The following is an 18,423-nucleotide window of genomic DNA, read 5'->3' as shown; positions in this document are numbered from 1 at the left end:
AATCTCACTGTTCCCAATGGCTCTGCGACTGCATAGGAGTGGCGTCTGAGCCTGACGACCAGTACATTGTGTTCCGTCGACACCCGCACGTCGACGGCACCGTTTGCGACAGTACCCATAGCAAGGGGACAGGTCTGACGAGGCGTGGAATCGCGTGCCCTTCCGGGATGAGAGCAAATTCAGTCTGAGTAGTTATTCTGGACGTGCCCTCATACGGCGTGAGGTAGGAATACGTAATGCATTCAGGAACATTGACGGACGTGATTGTTTTGGTGGTCCACGTGTTAGGTGCATAGAGAGGTGTATAGAGGAATAGTGTTTCATTGGCGTACTGACCTCGAAATCTTTGAATACGGTACACTCACCATTGGAAGTTATTGTGGCAGTGTTCTCCTGCCTCATGTGCGTCTTTTCAAGGGTGCATTCATTCATGACTTCATTTATGTGGACGACAGCGTGCGACTGCATCGAACAGCGCACTCTGAGGAGCTCTTGGAACGAGAGGATATTCGGCGAATGGACTGGCCTGCTCATTTCCCCGCCTTAAATCTCATCGAGCACGTCTGGGATGCGTTGGGGAGACGTACTGCACCAGCGACCATCGAGCAGTTGGCAATTGCGCTGGAGGAGGACTGGAACCCCTAATCGCAAGAACTCCTCACCAGCCTGGATTCATTGTAATTAAGGTATTTGGATAAAGGCGTCATTCCTGTTCGCCTCACTGCGTATTTGTTTCAGTTACCTTCTGTTCTATACTGTAGCAGTTCTGTCCATGTATGTGGTTCAAGTTCCATCCAGTCGTATTACTCGGCAGTGACCTATCATGCGAAAATTATTTTCTAATCTTCCGCATTCTTCTGCAGCGCCATGTTTTTAAACCTTTTATTCCTTTCTTGGCAGTTTAGCGTCCACATTTCACTTTCATATAAGGCTACTCTACAGTCAAAACTATCAGAAAAGACTTACTAACACTTCAATCTAAATTCGATGTTACTGAATTTATCTTTTTCAGAAAACCTGTTTTCTAACCTCTCTGCTTCAGCCACAGTCAGATTCTATTGTCTACATAGCAAGATTCGTCTACTGCTTTCTGTGTCTCATTTCCCAATCTACATCTACATATACATCCATACTCAACAAGCCACCTGACGGTGTGTGGCGGAGGGTACTTTGAGTACCTCTATCGGTTCTCCCTTCTATTCCAGTCTTGTATTGTTCGTGGAGAGAAAGATTGTCGGTATGCCTCTGTGTGGCCTCTAATCTCTCTGGATTTATCCTCGTGGTCTCTTCGCGAGATATACGTAGGAGGGAGCAATATACTACTTGACTCCTCGGTGAAGGTATGTTCTCGGAACTTCAACAAAAGCCCGCACCGAGCTACTGAGCGTCTCTCCTGCAGAGTCTTCCACTAGAGTTTATCTATCATCTCCGTAACGCTTTCGCGATTACTAAATGATCCTGTAACGAAGCGCGCTGCTCTCCGTTGGATCTTCTCTATCTCTCCTACCAACCGTATCTGGTACGGATCCCACACTGGTGAGCAATACTCAAGCAGTGGGCGAACAAGTGTACTGTAACCTACTTCCCTTGTTTTCAGATTGAATGTCCTTAGGATTCTTCCAATGAATCTCAGTCTGGCATCTGCTTTACCGACGATCAACTTTATATGATCATTCCATTTTAAATAACTCCTAATGCCTACTCCCAGATAATTTATGGAATTAACTGCTTCCAATTGCTGACCTGCTATACTGTAGCTAAATGACAAAGGATCTTTCTTTCTATGTATTCGCAGCACATTACACTTGTCTACATTGAGATTCAATTGCCATTCCCTGCACCATGCGTCAATTCGTTGCAGATCCTCCTGCATTTCAGTACAATTTTCCGTTGTTACAACCTCTCGATATACCACAGCATCATCCGCAAAAAGCCTCAGTGAACCTCCGATGTTATCCACAAGGTCATTTATGTATATTGTGAATAGCAACGGTCCTATGACACTCCCATGCGGCACATCTGAAATCACTCTTACTTTTTGAAGACTTCTCTCCATTGAGAATGACTTGCTGCGTTCCGTTATCTAGGAACTCTTCAATCCAATCACACAATTGGTCTGATAGTACGTATGCTCTTACTTTGTTCATTGAACGACTGTGGGGAACTGTATCGAACGCCTTGCGGAAGTCAAAAACACGACAGCTACGTGGGAACCCGTGTCTATGGCCCTCTGAGTCTCGTGGACGAATAGCGCGAGCTGGGTTTCACACGATTGTCTTTTTCGAAACGCATGCTGATTCCTACAGAGTAGATTTCTAGTCTCCAGAAAAGTCATTATACTCGAACATAATACGTGTTCCAAAATTCTACAACTGATCGACGTTAGAGATATAGGTCTATAGTTCTGCACATCTGTTGGATGTCCCTTCTTGAAAACGGGGATGACCTGTGCCCTTTTCCAATCATTTGGAACGCTACGCTCTTCTAGAGACCTACGGTACACCGCTGCACAAGAAGGGGGGGCAAGTTCCTTCGCGTACTCTTTGTAAAATCGAACTGGTATCCCATCAGGTGCAGGGGCCTTTCCTCTTTTGAGCGATTATAATTGTTTTTCTGTCCCCATATCATCTATTTCTATACCTACCATTTTGTCATCTGTGCTACAATCTAGAGAATAAACTACAGTGCAGTCTTCCTCTGTGAAACAGCTTTGGAAAAAGACATTCAGTATGTCGGCCTTTAGTCTGTCACCCTCTGTTCCAGTACCATTTTGGTCACAGAGTGTCTGGACATTTTGTTTTGATCCACCTACCATTTGACATGAGACCAAAATTTCTTAGGATCTTCTGCCAAGTCAGTACGTAGTACTTTACTTTCGAATTTATTGAACGCCTCTCTCATAGCCCTCCTCACACTACATTTCGCTTTGCGTAATTTTTGTTTGTCTGCAAGGCTTTGGCTATGTTCATGTTTGCTGTGAGGTTCCCTTTGCTTCCGCAGCAGTTTTCTAACTCAGTTGTTGTACCACGGTGGCTCTTTTCCATCTCTTACGATCTTGCTTGGCACAGACTCATCTAATGCATATTGTACGATGGTTTTGAACTTTGTCCACTGATCCTCAACACCATCTGTACTTGAGACAAAACTTTTGTGTTGAGCCGTCAAGTACTCTGAAATCTGCTTTTTGTCACTTTTACTAAACAGAAAAATCTTCCTACCTTTTTTAATATTTCTATTTATGGCTGAAATCATCGATGCAGTAGCCGCTTTATGGTCGCTGATTCCCTGTTCTGCGTTAACTGTTTCAAGTAGTTCGAGTCTGTTTGTCACCAGAAGGTCTAATATGTTATCGCCACGAGTCGGTTCTCTGTTTAACTGCTCAACGTAGTTTTCAGATAATGCACTTTAAAAAAATTCACTGGATTCTTTGTCCCTGCCACCCGTTATAAACGTTTGAGTCTCCCAGTCTATATCCGGCAAATTAAAATCTCCACCCAGAACTATAACATGATCGGGAAATCTACTCGAAATATTTTCCGAATTTTCCTTCAGGTGCTCTGCCACAAAAGCTGCTGAGCCAGGGGGCCTATAGAGACATCCAATTACCATGTTTGAGCCTGCTTTAACCGTGACCGTCACCCAAATTATTTCACATTTCGGATCTCCGTCAATTTCCTTCGATACTATTGCACTTTTTATCGCTATAAACACGCCTCCCCCTTCACTGTCTCTGCGGTATACATTCCAATTTAAGTTTAGAATTTAATTACTGTTTACAGCTGGTTTCAGCCAACTTTCTGTCCCTAGTACTATGTGCGCATTGTGACCGTTTATTAATGAGAGCAGTTCTGGGGCCTTTCTATAGACGCTCCTGCAGTTTACTATTACCATATTAACATTGTTATTCCCTGTTGCGTTTTGCCTACTACTACCTTGTCGAGCCTCAGGAGGCGTCTTGTCGGGCCTAAGAAGGGAATTCCCTAACCTAAAAAACCCACACGTGCACTCCACACGTACTCCGCTACCCTTGTAGCCGCTTCCTGCGTGTAGTGCACGCCAGACCTGTTCAGGGGGACCCTACATTTCTCCACCCGATAGCGGAGGTCGAGAAATTTGCCCCCCCCCCCCCCCCCCTGATCTCCGCAGAATCGTCTGAGCCTCTGGTTTAAGCTTTCCACTCGGCTCCAAACCAGAGGACCTCGATCGGTTCTGGGAACAATACTGCAAATAGTTAGCTCAGATTCCACCCCTCGAGCGAGACTTTCCGCCTTCACCAACTCCGCCAGCCGCCTGTACGAACTGAGGATGACCTCTGAACCCAGACGGCAGGAGTCATTGGTGCCGACATGAGCAACAATTGGCAGTCGGGTGCACCCAGTGCTCTCTATCGCCGCCGGTAGGGCCTCCTCCACATCTCGGATGAGATCCCCCGGCAAGCAGACAGAGTGAACACTGGCCTCCTTCCCCGACCTTTCCGCTATTTCCCTAAGGGGCTCCATCATCCGCCTAGCGTTGGAGCTCCCAATCACTAATAAACCCCTCCCCCCGTGTGCCTGCTCGGACCTTGCTGAAGGAGCGGCCACATGTCCATTCACAGGCAGAGCGGGCGATGCCACACGGCCAGCCTCCACATTGACCCTCCGCCTCGTGCGCCGCGAACGCCGCTGAACCCGCCACTCCCATTTGGTTGAGGGTGGCCCAACCGCGCACGGTACCCGCGAAGATGTCTCGACAGCAGGGACCGTGGGTGAAGCATGTAACACCCGGGGTGTACCATGCGACGCACCAGACTCGCCACTGCCGCTACACTCCGAGGCAGCAGCCTGAAGACGGCTGACCGCGGCCATCAACACGTTCAGCTGTTCGCGAACAGTGGCCCACTCCTCCTGCGTCCGTATACAGCAGTCACACATCCTCTCCATCCTAAGAAATCAACAATTTACTGTAGAGAGTTAATCAACTTTTAACTAGACTGATAATTCACTAAAGGCGGCTGATAGCTGACTAAACTGTGGTTACTAGACACTTCTTGTCTCTGGACTGTATTCAAAACAAACACTAGCACTACTGGCACTACAGCTGACTAAAGGGACTCTCTCTGACTGTATTCAAAACAAACACGAAATCTATGGAACGCCATTACTAGTACCCGAAAATTAAAGCTTCCTAAAAGCAAAAACACACGGAAGAAGAAGTGACAAGTAAGAGAACTACAGTTAATACTTAAATTCCGTCAGCATCATCCGATTTAGTTTCACTACATTCCTTTATTCTCATTTTTCTTCCGTAGATGTTCACTTTACAGCCTCTTTTCAAGACACTATTCACTGCATTCAGTAAGTATCTAACCACAAATTTAGTGATTCGAGGTCCAATCCTCAGTCATTCATAGTGCTTTTGTTGTCACTTGCCGTTTCTTTTCACCTCTAGAATGATTTGTGCATCGGAAAATCTCAAGTTTACAACGCGACCGTCGGCATTTATTACAAAAGATGTTAATTTATCGACAGTTAAGACCATGAATACACCAGACCGCACAATGTTGTGCTGTAACGAAATTGCAGTATGCGCAGTAATATTATCGCACTTTTGTGTACCTGTACTGACAGTTTGTAATTAACATGAAATGAAACAACTTCGACAAATGGAAGGTCGACATCGATCACGTGTTATGTTGCACTGCTGGCTCGCATAACAATCTAGTAACGTAATAATTACAATAATAATTCACACCTTTACCCAAGCACATTAAAATACACTATTCGTGGACTAATCAATATGACTAGTCATACAGATGACATAATGCAGTTACTAAACCGAATAATTTACTGCAATGACGAAACAGTACGCTCCTAATAAACTTTATTTTCGAGTGCCAATTTTTTTGTAATGGAGGACTGTGAAAATAGTTAGAAAAGGAAGTCAGTTGGTTAAACTGTCTTTAATTCTTTACTTTCAGTGTGTGAGCATAAACTGTTTGTAGGAAGCTGCTCTTTGCAAGTAAATACCACTTACCTAGATTGTTGTTATGACGTTGCGATTCAGTGACACGTAAATAATTTCCATGTCTTTGCTCGTTTCTTTTACTACAATGTTACTTTAATTATTACTTACTCGCCCATTTCTTGCTATAGCATTTCAGCATATGGCCACGTTATAAATATTTCTTCTACATGTATTTCATCGATCAAAATTTGGTGGCCCAACCCGGATGGGACCTCCCGGCCAACAATGCCATACGATCATTTCATTGTATCACAGAATACTCACAGTTGTACATATAGCGCACACCATTTTCACCACGAAACAACTGCCACAGACTGTTCTCAAAGTTGTTACGATAAAGAAAGTCTCTGTCTAACTAGTGCAGTTTCTCATACAATAACAATAAATGTCTTACATACTTTGTTTGCTTTTAACACCCATTGTGCTTTTCTGTACAGTTTAACTTTCGAAATAATTGAGAATCAAAAAATATTATCCGAAAATACTAAAGTCCTGAGACAAAATTGACAATATTTACGCAGACAGTTCCTTACACTACCAACACATGGCGCCACCATTTACAGTCTCACAACAGTGGCGCATATTTTGAAATATTTCTGATCATATTATGGATTAAAATTGATAAACCCACAAATAAACTTTACGCTGTGCTTCTTCGAGGGTGGTTTGATAAGTCTGGTAATTTCTATGAAAGAATGGAAAGTTTTTGTTCAACCTTCTTGGTTGGCAAGTTTGATCATTCCAAAGATCGTAGAAAGATTTACAACAATGAGAAAGGCCGGTGAAAGTGCACTGGAGAAGGGAAAGACCATTTTATCAGCTGGTAAGGTGAAGGCCACTGTTTTTTCGATTCCCAAAGAATACTCCTCATACACGAAGCCCAAACACACCTCAATAGTATAAGTCTAAATACCTGCTAGTTCCGCAGATGACGAAGAGATTGAAGAAATGTATGACGAGATAAAAGAAATTACTCAGATAGTTAAGGAAGACGAAAATTTAATAGCGACAGGGGACTGGAATTCAATAGCAAGAAAAGGAAGAGAATGGGGATTGTGGGTAAGGAATGAAAGAGGTAGCCACCTAGTAGAATTTTGCACAGAGCATAATTTAATCGTGGCTAACACTTGGTTTAAGAATCATGAAAGAAGCTGTATACATGGAAGAGACCTAGCGAAATTGGAAGGTCTCAAATTGAGCTGCATCAAACCAGTCTCAGGACTGAAGACCACAACAACAACAAGACAGAGACTTAGAAACCAGGTTTTAAATTGTAAGACATTTCCAGGGGCAGATGTGGATCCTGACCACAATTTATTGGTTATGAACCATAGATTAAAACTGAAGAAACGGCAAAAAGGTAGGAATTTAAGGAGATGGGATCTAGAAAAACTGAAAGAACTACAGTTTGTAGCGAGTTTCAGAGAGAGCATTAGGAAACGACTAACAAGAACAGGGGAACGAAGTACAGTAGAAGAAGAATGGGTAGCTTTCAGAGACGAAATAGTCAAGGCAGCAGAGGATCAAATAGGTAAAAAGACAAGGCCTAGTACAAGTCCTTATATAAAACAAGAGATATGAATTTAATAGATGAAAGAAGAAAATATGAAAATGCAGAAAATGAAGCAGGCAAAAGGGAATACAAAAATTTTCAAAATCAGATTGACAGGAAGTGTAAAATAGGTCAAATGTCTCTAAGCACTCCTAAGGACATCACACACATCCATGCCCGAGGCAGGATTCGAACCTGCGACCGTAGCAGCACCGCGGTTCCTGACTGTAGCACCTAGAACCGCTTGGCCACATCGGCCGGCTGTAAAATGGCTAGAAGATAAATCTACGAGAGGGTACCTAAAAATATCAGAATTATTTTTTAAAAGCTATATATTTTCAAATTGTTTGCAAAACAACCTTATCCCCTTCCAAATACTCTCCATTACAACTAATACATTTGTTCCACCGATGTCTCCACCATTCAAAAGGTTTTTTGTAATCATCTTTAGAAATGAAACTTCCTGACTGATTAAAACTGTGTGCCGGACCCAAGTTCGAGTCTCTGTCTGGCAGACAGTTTTAATCTGCCAGGAAGTTTCGTATCAACGCACACTCTGCTGCAGAGTGAAAATGTCATTCTGGAACTTTAGAAATGGCTGGTAACTCCTCCCTTGTTTGTTTCTTGACTTCTTCATAATTGTCAGATCGGTTTCCTTTCATGCCCCTTTTCATGTATGGAAACAAGAAAAAGTTGCACAGAGCCAGGTCAGGCGAGTGAGGTGCGTGGGGCAGTGAAACCATGCCATTTTTAGCTAAAAACTATGTAACAGGGATAGCTGTATGTGAAGGTGCATTGTCACGGTGGAAGGACCAATCTCCTGTCTGCCACAAATCGCGTCTTTCTTGACGAACACTGTTGCGCAATCTTCTTAAAACTTCCAGATAAAAGGTCTATTTGACAATCTGCTCTGGGGGAAGAAATTCTGATTGAACTACGCCCTTGGACTCAAAAAAGCAAAACAGCAATGTTTTGATCTCTGATTTGACTTGACGACATTTTTTTAGATGGGGTGACGATGACGTCTTCAATTGGCTATGCTTGACTGTTGCTTTGTTTCTAGTGAAAAATGCTTCTAAATCCTTACGAGGGGGATACCAAAGAAGCCTGGAATACCGTTACCTTGGGCGAAGCTTGTGTAGTACGCACTCCTGCTGTGGTGTCACCGCCAGACACCACACTTGCTAGGTGGTAACCTTTAAATCGGCCGCGGTCCGTTAGTATATGTCGGACCCGCGTGTCGCCACTATCAGTGATTGCAGACCGAGCGCCGCCACACGGCAGGTCTAGTCGAGAGAGACTCACTCCCTAGCCCTCGCCCCAGTCTTACAGCCGACTTTGCTAGCGATGGTTCTCTGTCTACATACGCTCTCATTTGCCGAGACGACAGTTTAGCATAGCCTTCAGCTACGTCATTTGCTACGACCTAGCAAGGCGCCATATTCAGTTACTATAATCTGAACAGATAATGTTGTGAATCATGTACCGTCATGAGCGACGTTCATCATTAATGGATTAAAGTTAAGTATCAAACTAATTTCGACCGCTTTCTGAATTCTCATTCCTTGTCATGTTCCAGACCTCACGTCAGTATAGTTCTTCCCTCCTCACGCCAGCCTGCGTGAGCTAAAACGCGTGCATTTCGGCCTCCTCGAGTAACACGGTGTTGGCTCTTCTGCCAACCCAACACCTACTGCAAAGCGAATATAGCGCAACTCATTGCCAGGCTTCTTTGGTATCCCCCTCGTAAGGATTTAGAAGCATGTTTCACTAGGGGAAAGATAGATACCACCTTCAGGAAAATGAAAGAGGTCTTTAGGGAAAAGAGAAGGAGCTGTATGAATATCAAGTGCTCAGATGGAAAACCAATCCAAAGCAAAGAAGGAAGCTGAAATATGGAAAGGGTATATAGATGGCCTATATAAGTGAGATAAACTTGAAGTGGATCAAGATAAAGATGAGATGGCGTGTAAGATTCTGCGAGAAGAATTTGACAGAGCTCCAAAGGATCTAAGTCAAAAAAGGCCAAAAACTCTTCCATCTGGTGTGCAAGATGTGTGAGACAGGCGAAGTACCCTCAGACTTCAAGATGAACGTAATAATTCCTATTCCAAAGAAAGCAGTTGCTAACTGATGTGAAAAATACTGAACCATTAGTTTAATAAACCATCCAGTAAAGGAAACCAAAGTAAAATTTGGAGCAGGAATCAAAATTTAGGGAAAAGAAATAAAAACTTTAAGGTTTGCCGATGACGTTATAATTCTGTCAGAGACAGAAAGGACTTGAAAGAGCAGTTGAATGGAAGGACAGTCTTGAAAGGAGGATGTAAGATGAACATCAACAAAAGCAAAACAATGATAATGTAATATAGTCCAATTATATCAGGTGATGCTACGGGTATTAGTTTAGGAAACGAGACACTTAAAGTAGTAAACGAGATTTGCTATTTGAGCAGTAAAATAACTGAGGATGACCAAAGTAGAGGGGATGTAAAATGTAGACTGGCAACTGCAAGAAAATCATTTCTGAAGAAGAGAGATTTGTTGACGTCGAATATAGGTTTAAGTGTTAGGAAGTCTTTTCTAAAATTATTTGTCTGGTATGTAGTCATGTATGACCAAAAGAAGAGATCTGTTGATAGGACGCAAGGAATCACCGGTTTAGTAATGGAGGGATCTGCGGGGGTGGGGGTAAAAATCGTAGATGGAGACCAATAGATGAAAACAGTAAGCAGATTCGGAAAGATGAAGATGCAGGTTGCATCAGTTATTTGGAGATGAAGCAGCTCACGCAAGATAGAGTAGCATGGAGATCTGCATCAAACCAGCATTCGAACTGAAGACTACAACGACAACTCCTCACAGGTTACTTGGAAAAAGAAAGAAGCATAACTGGAGTCTATGTTGCTTCATTTTTGGATCGTTTGAAACTTTCGTTGGCTGAATAAAAGCCAAGTTTGGTGCGCAAAAAAGTGCTCATTCACCAGGGTAGTGCACCATCCCACACGTCAGAAATATCAATGGTGAAATTGCGTGAATTGGACTTTGAATTGGTTCCTCATTCACTCTATTCACCCAAATTAGCCTCCGGTTACTGCTTTCTGTTCCCTAACAGGAAACTTTGGCTTCATGGGATGAATTTTTATCAGATGATTGAAGAGATAGTTGCAGTAAACGAGGATTTTGCAGAGTTCGACAGAACCTATTTTTCCGATTGGATGAAGAAGTGTATATCCCTCAAAGGAGACTATATAGTGAAGGAAGGCGAGCTTTTTACGAAGCACACATTTTTCTTGCTTTTTTACCTGACCTGCTGAGCCACTAGCAAATGTTACCCTCGTGACATAACTGTGCCGTTATCTGTACAAGTTGCACCATGGTTCAGAGCTCACATCAAACGATACGTTCCGCGTTAGGTTGCTGCGTAATCCACTTCAAAGGTAGGAGAAAGGCAAGGATATACCACTTCCAATAAGACGATGTAGCATTCAAGCCAACCATTGAATTCTGGGAATGAATTCTCAGGTAACTTTTACAATATCGATTCCTTTACTTTATTAATGCTTATCTGCCAATACATGAAGTACTTGTAGGCGTTTTATTTCTTGAGAATTACGCTTGTCTGGGCTGACAATTTCACAGACAGACAACAGATCAAAACGTGCCGAAGGATACCATTAACTTGATGCAGGTTGTAAAAGATGACACAAACGCCACCTAGGACAGAGTTCACCAAAGGCTGCTGTGTGTACTGGAGAGGATAAAGGGACAGCAGTCGCGAATCGACACAATGCAGACAACAGGTAACGCTGCGCCCACCCGGTCGACCCCAGAGGAATTGGAATTCTGCATGAGATGACTGCCACTTCCACGTTCCTAAAGAGTTTTTCTGCAGTGAGGGCGCTGTAAACTATAGTAAAAATCCCAGAAGGAGGGTAACGCTGAGCCTTGGGCAGAGAACGGAGAGAAGATGGCACTAGTCTTCCGATAGGGAACAATATACTGGTGGATACTACGCAGGTTCTGTGAAAGCTATATGTATTTATGGCTCTATGCTCTCAGCAGGAGACGGCAAGAAATTTGATTGGTCAGCCTGGCCTGCAGTTTTGGAAAATTATTGAGAAGTGGAAGGACGCTCCAGGAGAAGTGATATTTGTCAATGGATGACTGCTCATTAGAAACTAGGCCTAGCTCTCGAAGAAGGGGCGAATGTTACGAGGGAAGACAAGACGAATTAAGGTCACTTCGTCTGCTGCTAGTGAGAGAATCACTTCGAATTCTGCTCTCAGAATTCGGTGTGAGAGGTAGTCATTTCATCTTGCAGCTTCATTTGTAGCATGATGTAAAGTTTGCATTAGGTAGCTTTTGGGGATTCACAGGCATCGACCGACCAGCGGCTGCGGACAGCAGCACTGGCGGACAACACAACGATGCTGTTTAAAAAAAAAATGGTAGGATCTGCAATAGGCTGCGGCATATATAGGTCGCAATGTTCTCAGTAAACGTTAGAGTGTTAATGAGTTGGAGGAAGACGTACATCTGGCGTGCATAATTTTACTAACTCAAATTTTGGCAATCACTGTCGCAGATTGCTAATAATGTAGTCTTGAATCTCTACCAACCTAGATTACTTGTAACTGTTTCATGTTCTTGTAATAATTTGTCAGTGAATACGATGCTATTAAACACGTTTGTGTGTTACTTCAGTGCAATTACTGCACTTGTTTTGTGTACGGATTTATGATGAACTATAGATCTTATGGTAACTTTGACTTTCATTACATATGTATATCACCTCGTCACAAAATTAAATTACAGTGTCACTATTCCACCACCCTTTTGAAGCCTGTAGGGCCATAATTTAATGTTAATAACTAAATCCTTGCATAACAAATAATAGTTTACAGTCTTCATAGGGTATCTGCACTGAAGAGCCAAAGAAACTGATACATCTACCCAATATCGTGTAGCGCCCCCGCGAGTACGCAGAAGTGCTGCTACACGGCGTGACATGGACTTAATTGATGTCTGAAGTAGTGCTGGATGGAATTGACACAATGAATCCTGCAGGGTTGTCCATAAATCCGTAAGATTACGACCGGGTGGAGATTTCTTCTGAACACCACGTTGCAAGACATCCCAGATATGGTCAATAATGTTCATGCCTGAGGAGTTTGGTGGCCAGCGGAAGTGTTTAAACTCAGAAGGGTACTGCTGGAGCCACTCTGTAGTAATTCTGGACGTGTGGGGTGTTGCATTGTCCTGCTGGAATTGCCCAAGTCCGTCCTAATGCACAACGGACAGGAATGGATGCAGGTGATCAGACAGGATGGTTACGTGTGTGTCACTTGTCAGAGTCGTATCTAGACGTATCAGGGGCCCCATATCACTCCAACTGCACACGCCCCACACCACTACAGAGTCTCCACCAGCTTCAACAGTCCCTTGCTGACAAGCAGGGTCCATGGATTCATGAGGTTGTCTCCATACCCGCACACGTCCATCCTCTCGACACAATTTCAAAAGAGACTCGTCGGACTAGGCAACATGTTTCCAGTCATCAACAGTCCATTGTCGGTGTCGATGGGCCTAGGAGAGGGGTAAAGCTTTGTGTCGCGCAGTCATGAAGGAGAATGAGTGGGACTTCGGCTCCGAAAGCCCATACCGATGATGCTTCGTTGAATGGTTCGCACGCTGACACTTCTTTATGGCCCAACAATGAAATGTGCAGCACGTCACGGAAGGGTTGCGCTTCTGCCACGCTGAACGATTCAGCGATGTCGCAGATTCGATGTTTTACAGGATTTCTGATATTCACGGTACACTCGCGAAATGGTCGTTCAGGAAAATCCCCTCTTCATCGCTACTTCGGAGATGCTGTGTCCCATCGCTCGTGCGCCGACTATAACACCGTGTTCAGACTCAAATCTTGATAACCTGCCATTGTAGCAGCAGTAACCGATCTGAGAACTGCGCCGGACACTTGTCTCATTCAGGCATTGCCGTTCGTAACGCTGTATTCTGCTTCTTTACGTATTTCTATATTTGAATACGCATTCTTATAGCAGTTTTTTTGACGCTTCAGTGTGCATACCGATACAGTTTACTTACTTCAAGGCAGAGGTGGTGGGGTAGTGCATTTTTGGACTCTTTGTTGTCCTCCTTATGCTCTTCTATATGATAGGCTTATCACAGAGAACACACTAGCTAAACCTTGCTCGTGCTGCCTGCCGACCCCTTACCTATTTGAATGCTTGTGTGTTGCAGGAGGCCTGCTTGCGTGGCTTGGTATGCTGGGACTGACGGCGGGCACGCATCGACTGTGGGCGCATCGCAGCTACGAGGCCTCTGCGCCACTACGAGCTTTCCTCGCTGCCTGCCACACCGCCGCTGGACAGGTACTTGCCCTCCTCTAGCACGCATACGAGGGTGTATCCAAAACAAACCGAACTTACTTTTTAATTTATTATTCAAATTTTTAACACAAATCTTTAATCACCTTCGAAGTATTCTCCACTTCCACTTATACTCTTCTCTAATCTTTTATTCCATTTTTCTAAACATCATTTGCCTTTTGTGCTGCTTTACAGCGTTTCCTGTCAATATTTTCTTCACCTCAGCAACTTCAGCAAAACGCTCTCCATTACATTCTAGGAATTCTCTTTATATTCTAGGAAACAAAAAAATGTCGCACCTGGCAAGGTCGGATGAATATTGGGGGGGGGGGGGGGAGGGGGGGGAAGGGGTGAGGAGCAGGGGTCATACTATTTATGGTCAAGAAATGTCGTACAGTTCTTGACCAAAAGTTGTATGACCCCTGCAGGGCTGTACACGCAGGGGCATTGTCATGACGGAAAAGCCAGTCACCTGACTGCCACAAATCATGCCGCTTCCGCCGCACACTGTTGCGCAATCTTTTCAAAACCTTCAAGTATAAAGCCTGGGTAACTGGAATGGAATTTTCACTCTGCAGCGGAGTGTGCGCTGATATGAAACTTCCTGGCAGATTAAAACGGTTTGCTGGACCGAGACTCGAACACGGGACCTTTGCCTTTCGCGGGCGAGTGAGCTACCCAAGCACGACTCACGACCGGTCCCCACAGCTTTAATTCCGCCAGTACCTCGTCTCCTACCTTCCAAACTTCCAAACTTCGCAGAAGCTCTCCTGTATGCAGAACTAGCACTCCTGGAAGAAAGGATATTGCGGAGACATGGCTTAGCCACAGCCTGGGGGACGTTTCCAGAATAGAATTTTCACTCTGCAGCGGAGTGTGCGCTGATATGAAACTTCCTGGCAGATTAAAACTGTGTGCCGGACCGAGTTTTAATCTGCCAGTAAGTTTCAGCCTGGGTAACTGACGCCACGGAACAGACTTGAATGGACAACTGCTTTCACATCTAAAAAACAAACGAGCATTGTCTTAATGTTCGATTTCACCTGACGAGCTTTCTTGGGGCAAGGCGACTTGGCTGTGGCTTTGATTCAGGATCGTAAGCATAGAAACAAATTCGTCATCTGTGACAATTTTTGAAAAATCTTTGGGTCAATTCGGGACTCTTCTTTCAGTGCACAGTATACTTCCACGCTACCACGTTTTTGTTCAGCAGTGAGCAGTCGTAGCACGAATTTAGTAGCCATCCTTTTCATTCCCAAATCTTCTGCTACAATTCGCTGCAATGAACTCCAGGTCACTCCCGACAGCTCCACAATTTCTTTAATAGTCCGTCGCCCAGCTTCGTTGGGTGATTGCACGAATGTTTTCAACGTTTTCATGTGTTCGGGCCATGGAAGGACGACCAGAACGACGTTTGTCATCAATTGACATTGCATTATTTCTGAAACCGGATAACCACTCAAACGCTTGAGTTCTCCCCATAGCATTGTCCTTGTATGCCGTTTTTAACGTTGCAAGAGTTTCTGTTCCATTTTTCCGAGAGAAGAGCAAAATTTCATCGCCGCACGCCGCTCACAAAAACCAGCTATTGCAAAAACGACAGTGACACAAATCATACGAAATAGACGTCGCTATAAACTTTTCCGAAACCAGTCCTGATCTCCTTCGGCAACGGCACTCGGCTTATGACTGTGGGAGGTTCGCTCTATGCGCTCGTGGCAAAACGCGTAAGCCGGCCGGTGTGGCCGTGCGGTTCTAGGCGCTTCAGTGCGGAACCGCGCTGCTGCTACGGTCGCAGGTTCGAATCCTGCCTCGGGCATGGATGTGTGTGATGTCCTTAGGTTAGTTAGGTTTAATTAGTTCTAAGTTCTAGGCGACTGATGACCTCAGACGTTAAGTCGCATAGTGCTCAGAGCCATTTGAACCAAAACGGGTACTACAAAAGCTTTGCCTACCAAAAAATTAGTTCGATTTCTGTTGGATGGTCCCGATTGGCCACTTGTGGCCTGAAGACGGAGTGCTGTGCTTTTGGGTACCCCTCGTGCTTCGCGACACAGTTAACAACTTTTCCGCGACTGACACCTTGGATAAAAAGTTCTCCATTACCTTGCTGCGTGAAAATTCGTAGAAATGACTCCCCCATTGGACTAAGACTCCACTGCAACTAACAGGGAAACCTCATCTACTATCCATCGACCAGAAAGTCCATAATAGACTGAGACATCCAAAACTACTAACTGGGCAAACATGGATATATTGCCCCTTCCACTGTACTCCACACATACGGAACGTTGATCCGCTGTATCCTCTCCTACGCCATAGTTGGATGATATCTGCTGCACTCAAGTTCTACCACTCCTTCCAAATCCTTGAGCGCCATGCTTTCCACATCAGTTTGCATTCTCCCACATGGGTCCTCTACCATCTCATCAAACTACCATCCCTAATCACTGACAGTGAACACCTCTGCATATTCTGCGCAGTCCAGAAACTGGATTCCAACAGCTCAACTGTTGCCCTCAGATCACAAATCCTGGTAGGATTACCAACAAACACCACCGTCCTTACACTTACACACACACTCCATACCTCATTCCAACGCAACTTGAACTGACTCCTCCTCTCAGTCAATGAAACCTTCTCCAGTGTTTACCTGCCCTGTCAATTATAACTCCTCCATAACAATGCCACTCTACATCAACGCTTCCCCTTGCTGTCCATCTTCCCCAGCCCTTCTTCTCTTTATACTAAGGCCCTGCCTTACATCAAACTACTCCTCCTTTTCTGTCTTCCTACTATCCACCCCAACACCTACCTTCGTTTCCATCGATACCACCCAACGCGTCCCTATATTTGCACCCTCAGCCTTCAACCATACAGAACACCTAACATTTGCCCTAATTAAAATAACTTTTTCCCCTCTGCCGTCGTTCAACTTTTTAGTGAAAATTCAGTGCTTCTTTTTAAAGAACATCACCATCATTTCAACGTGTTGTATAAACGTTTTAGTCTTTTTATTTTATTTTTAAAAGCAAAACAAAACCATCAGTGAAATTTTATGCAAGTAGCATAATAATCAATACTTTTATATATTTAAAATATCTGTAAATTTTTCACCCATTAATCATATGTGTAACGTCTTTATGTATATTTTAAACTAGTATGCTGCAGAGGAGGATATTATAACGCCGGCAGCTCATGTCCTACCCTTACAAGGCGGGGGGGAGGGAGATGACATAACAACAACAAAGGAGAAATATGACTGTCTCCATCATCGTCGTCAGGGGCTAAGTCTGACTGTCGTGAAACTGGCGAGATTCTTACATTTATGCCCAAAGGACAGGATGGGATTGGCTGGATTACTTCTTTATAATATCTCGAACATAGCGAATGCTCAACTGGTGACATTTGCGTCCACATGTTACATTTGTGTTCGCTGTCCATCGTCGCATGCAGCACCACCACTCTTATCAGCTAGTAAACCATGTGAAATCTTCCTTGTGATCTTTCTTTGTCAAGCGCACGCTTCCGTGAATTGCTAAGTGTACATTTAAGTTGCTATCGCATAGTCTAATTTCCAGGGCCTCCCTACTCACCGAATCCCAATAATCCTAAGCGTGAGCGAGAATTCTCGTGAGTTCAAACTTAGTCTTCTGTTTCTTCATTAGACTGTGCGGCCCAATGCATTTTCCCCAAATATCTGTACTGATGGTGACGACGTTCAACACAGCAATCCGGCTATAGTCCGTATAGACTGCACCTCTTAACTTATCGGCAAATTTAGAAGGAAGAATCAGTAAATGAAGAGGAAGGGTAAAACTCTATCCTAGTATCAGAAGTAAGGCATTGGAGGATATGAAAAAGAGCAAAGCACGTGGTGGTGACAGTTTCTCAGCAGAAACCTTAACGGATTAAGGAGAAACAGGCGAGGAGTCGACCTCTCTTCGGAAGTACTTCTACTACAAGAGAAATGGCCAGAGGACCTCCTTATGCTGTCTTAGCGTTTTGAACAGAAGGCTGTAGGAAAAGGTCGAGCAATATGGATTCAGAAGGGGAAAAGAGACACGAGACGCCATTGGACTTCCAAATGCTATTGGTGAAAGATATGCAGAAACAGACAAAGAAATACTTGCGGTCTTCATAGACCTCGAAAAGGTCTTTGACAAAGTATAGTGGGATAAGCCGATGGATAGTTTGAAGAGGAAAGGAGTAAAGTGGAAGGACAGAGGACTAACTGCAAATCTGTGCCTGAATCAGAAGGCAAGGGTACGACTAGAAAATAAGACCTTGAAAGACAGTAAGATCGGGAAAGGGGCCATCAGGACTGTTGTTTCTCGCCAATCGTATTTAACATTTATTTGGAGGAAATAGTTAAAAGTTGTTTGGATGGGAAAAGAGGCGTCGGGATAGGCGGACGGAAAATGGAATGCATAAGATTCGCAGACGGAATACAGATTATCGCAGAAAATG

General features: G+C 44.1%; 1 protein-coding gene across 1 annotated transcript in view; it reads left to right on the top strand.

Annotated features, from left to right (window-relative positions):
* The window catches only part of LOC124777427 (acyl-CoA Delta-9 desaturase-like), a 158,052-nt gene that overhangs the window by 76,378 nt on the left and 63,251 nt on the right, over positions 1 to 18,423 (top strand). Inside the window, exon 3 of the mRNA XM_047252827.1 lies at positions 13,826 to 13,956. Within this exon, the coding sequence (XP_047108783.1) occupies positions 13,826 to 13,956 (131 nt within the window). The remainder of the gene's footprint in view (positions 1 to 13,825; positions 13,957 to 18,423) is intronic.

The sequence above is a fragment of the Schistocerca piceifrons genome, chromosome 2, assembly GCF_021461385.2.
Source record: "Schistocerca piceifrons isolate TAMUIC-IGC-003096 chromosome 2, iqSchPice1.1, whole genome shotgun sequence".
In the NCBI taxonomy this organism is placed as follows: domain Eukaryota; kingdom Metazoa; phylum Arthropoda; class Insecta; order Orthoptera; family Acrididae; genus Schistocerca; species Schistocerca piceifrons.
Note: the sequence above shows the minus strand (reverse complement) of the source record. Positions and strands in the feature narration are given on the sequence as shown.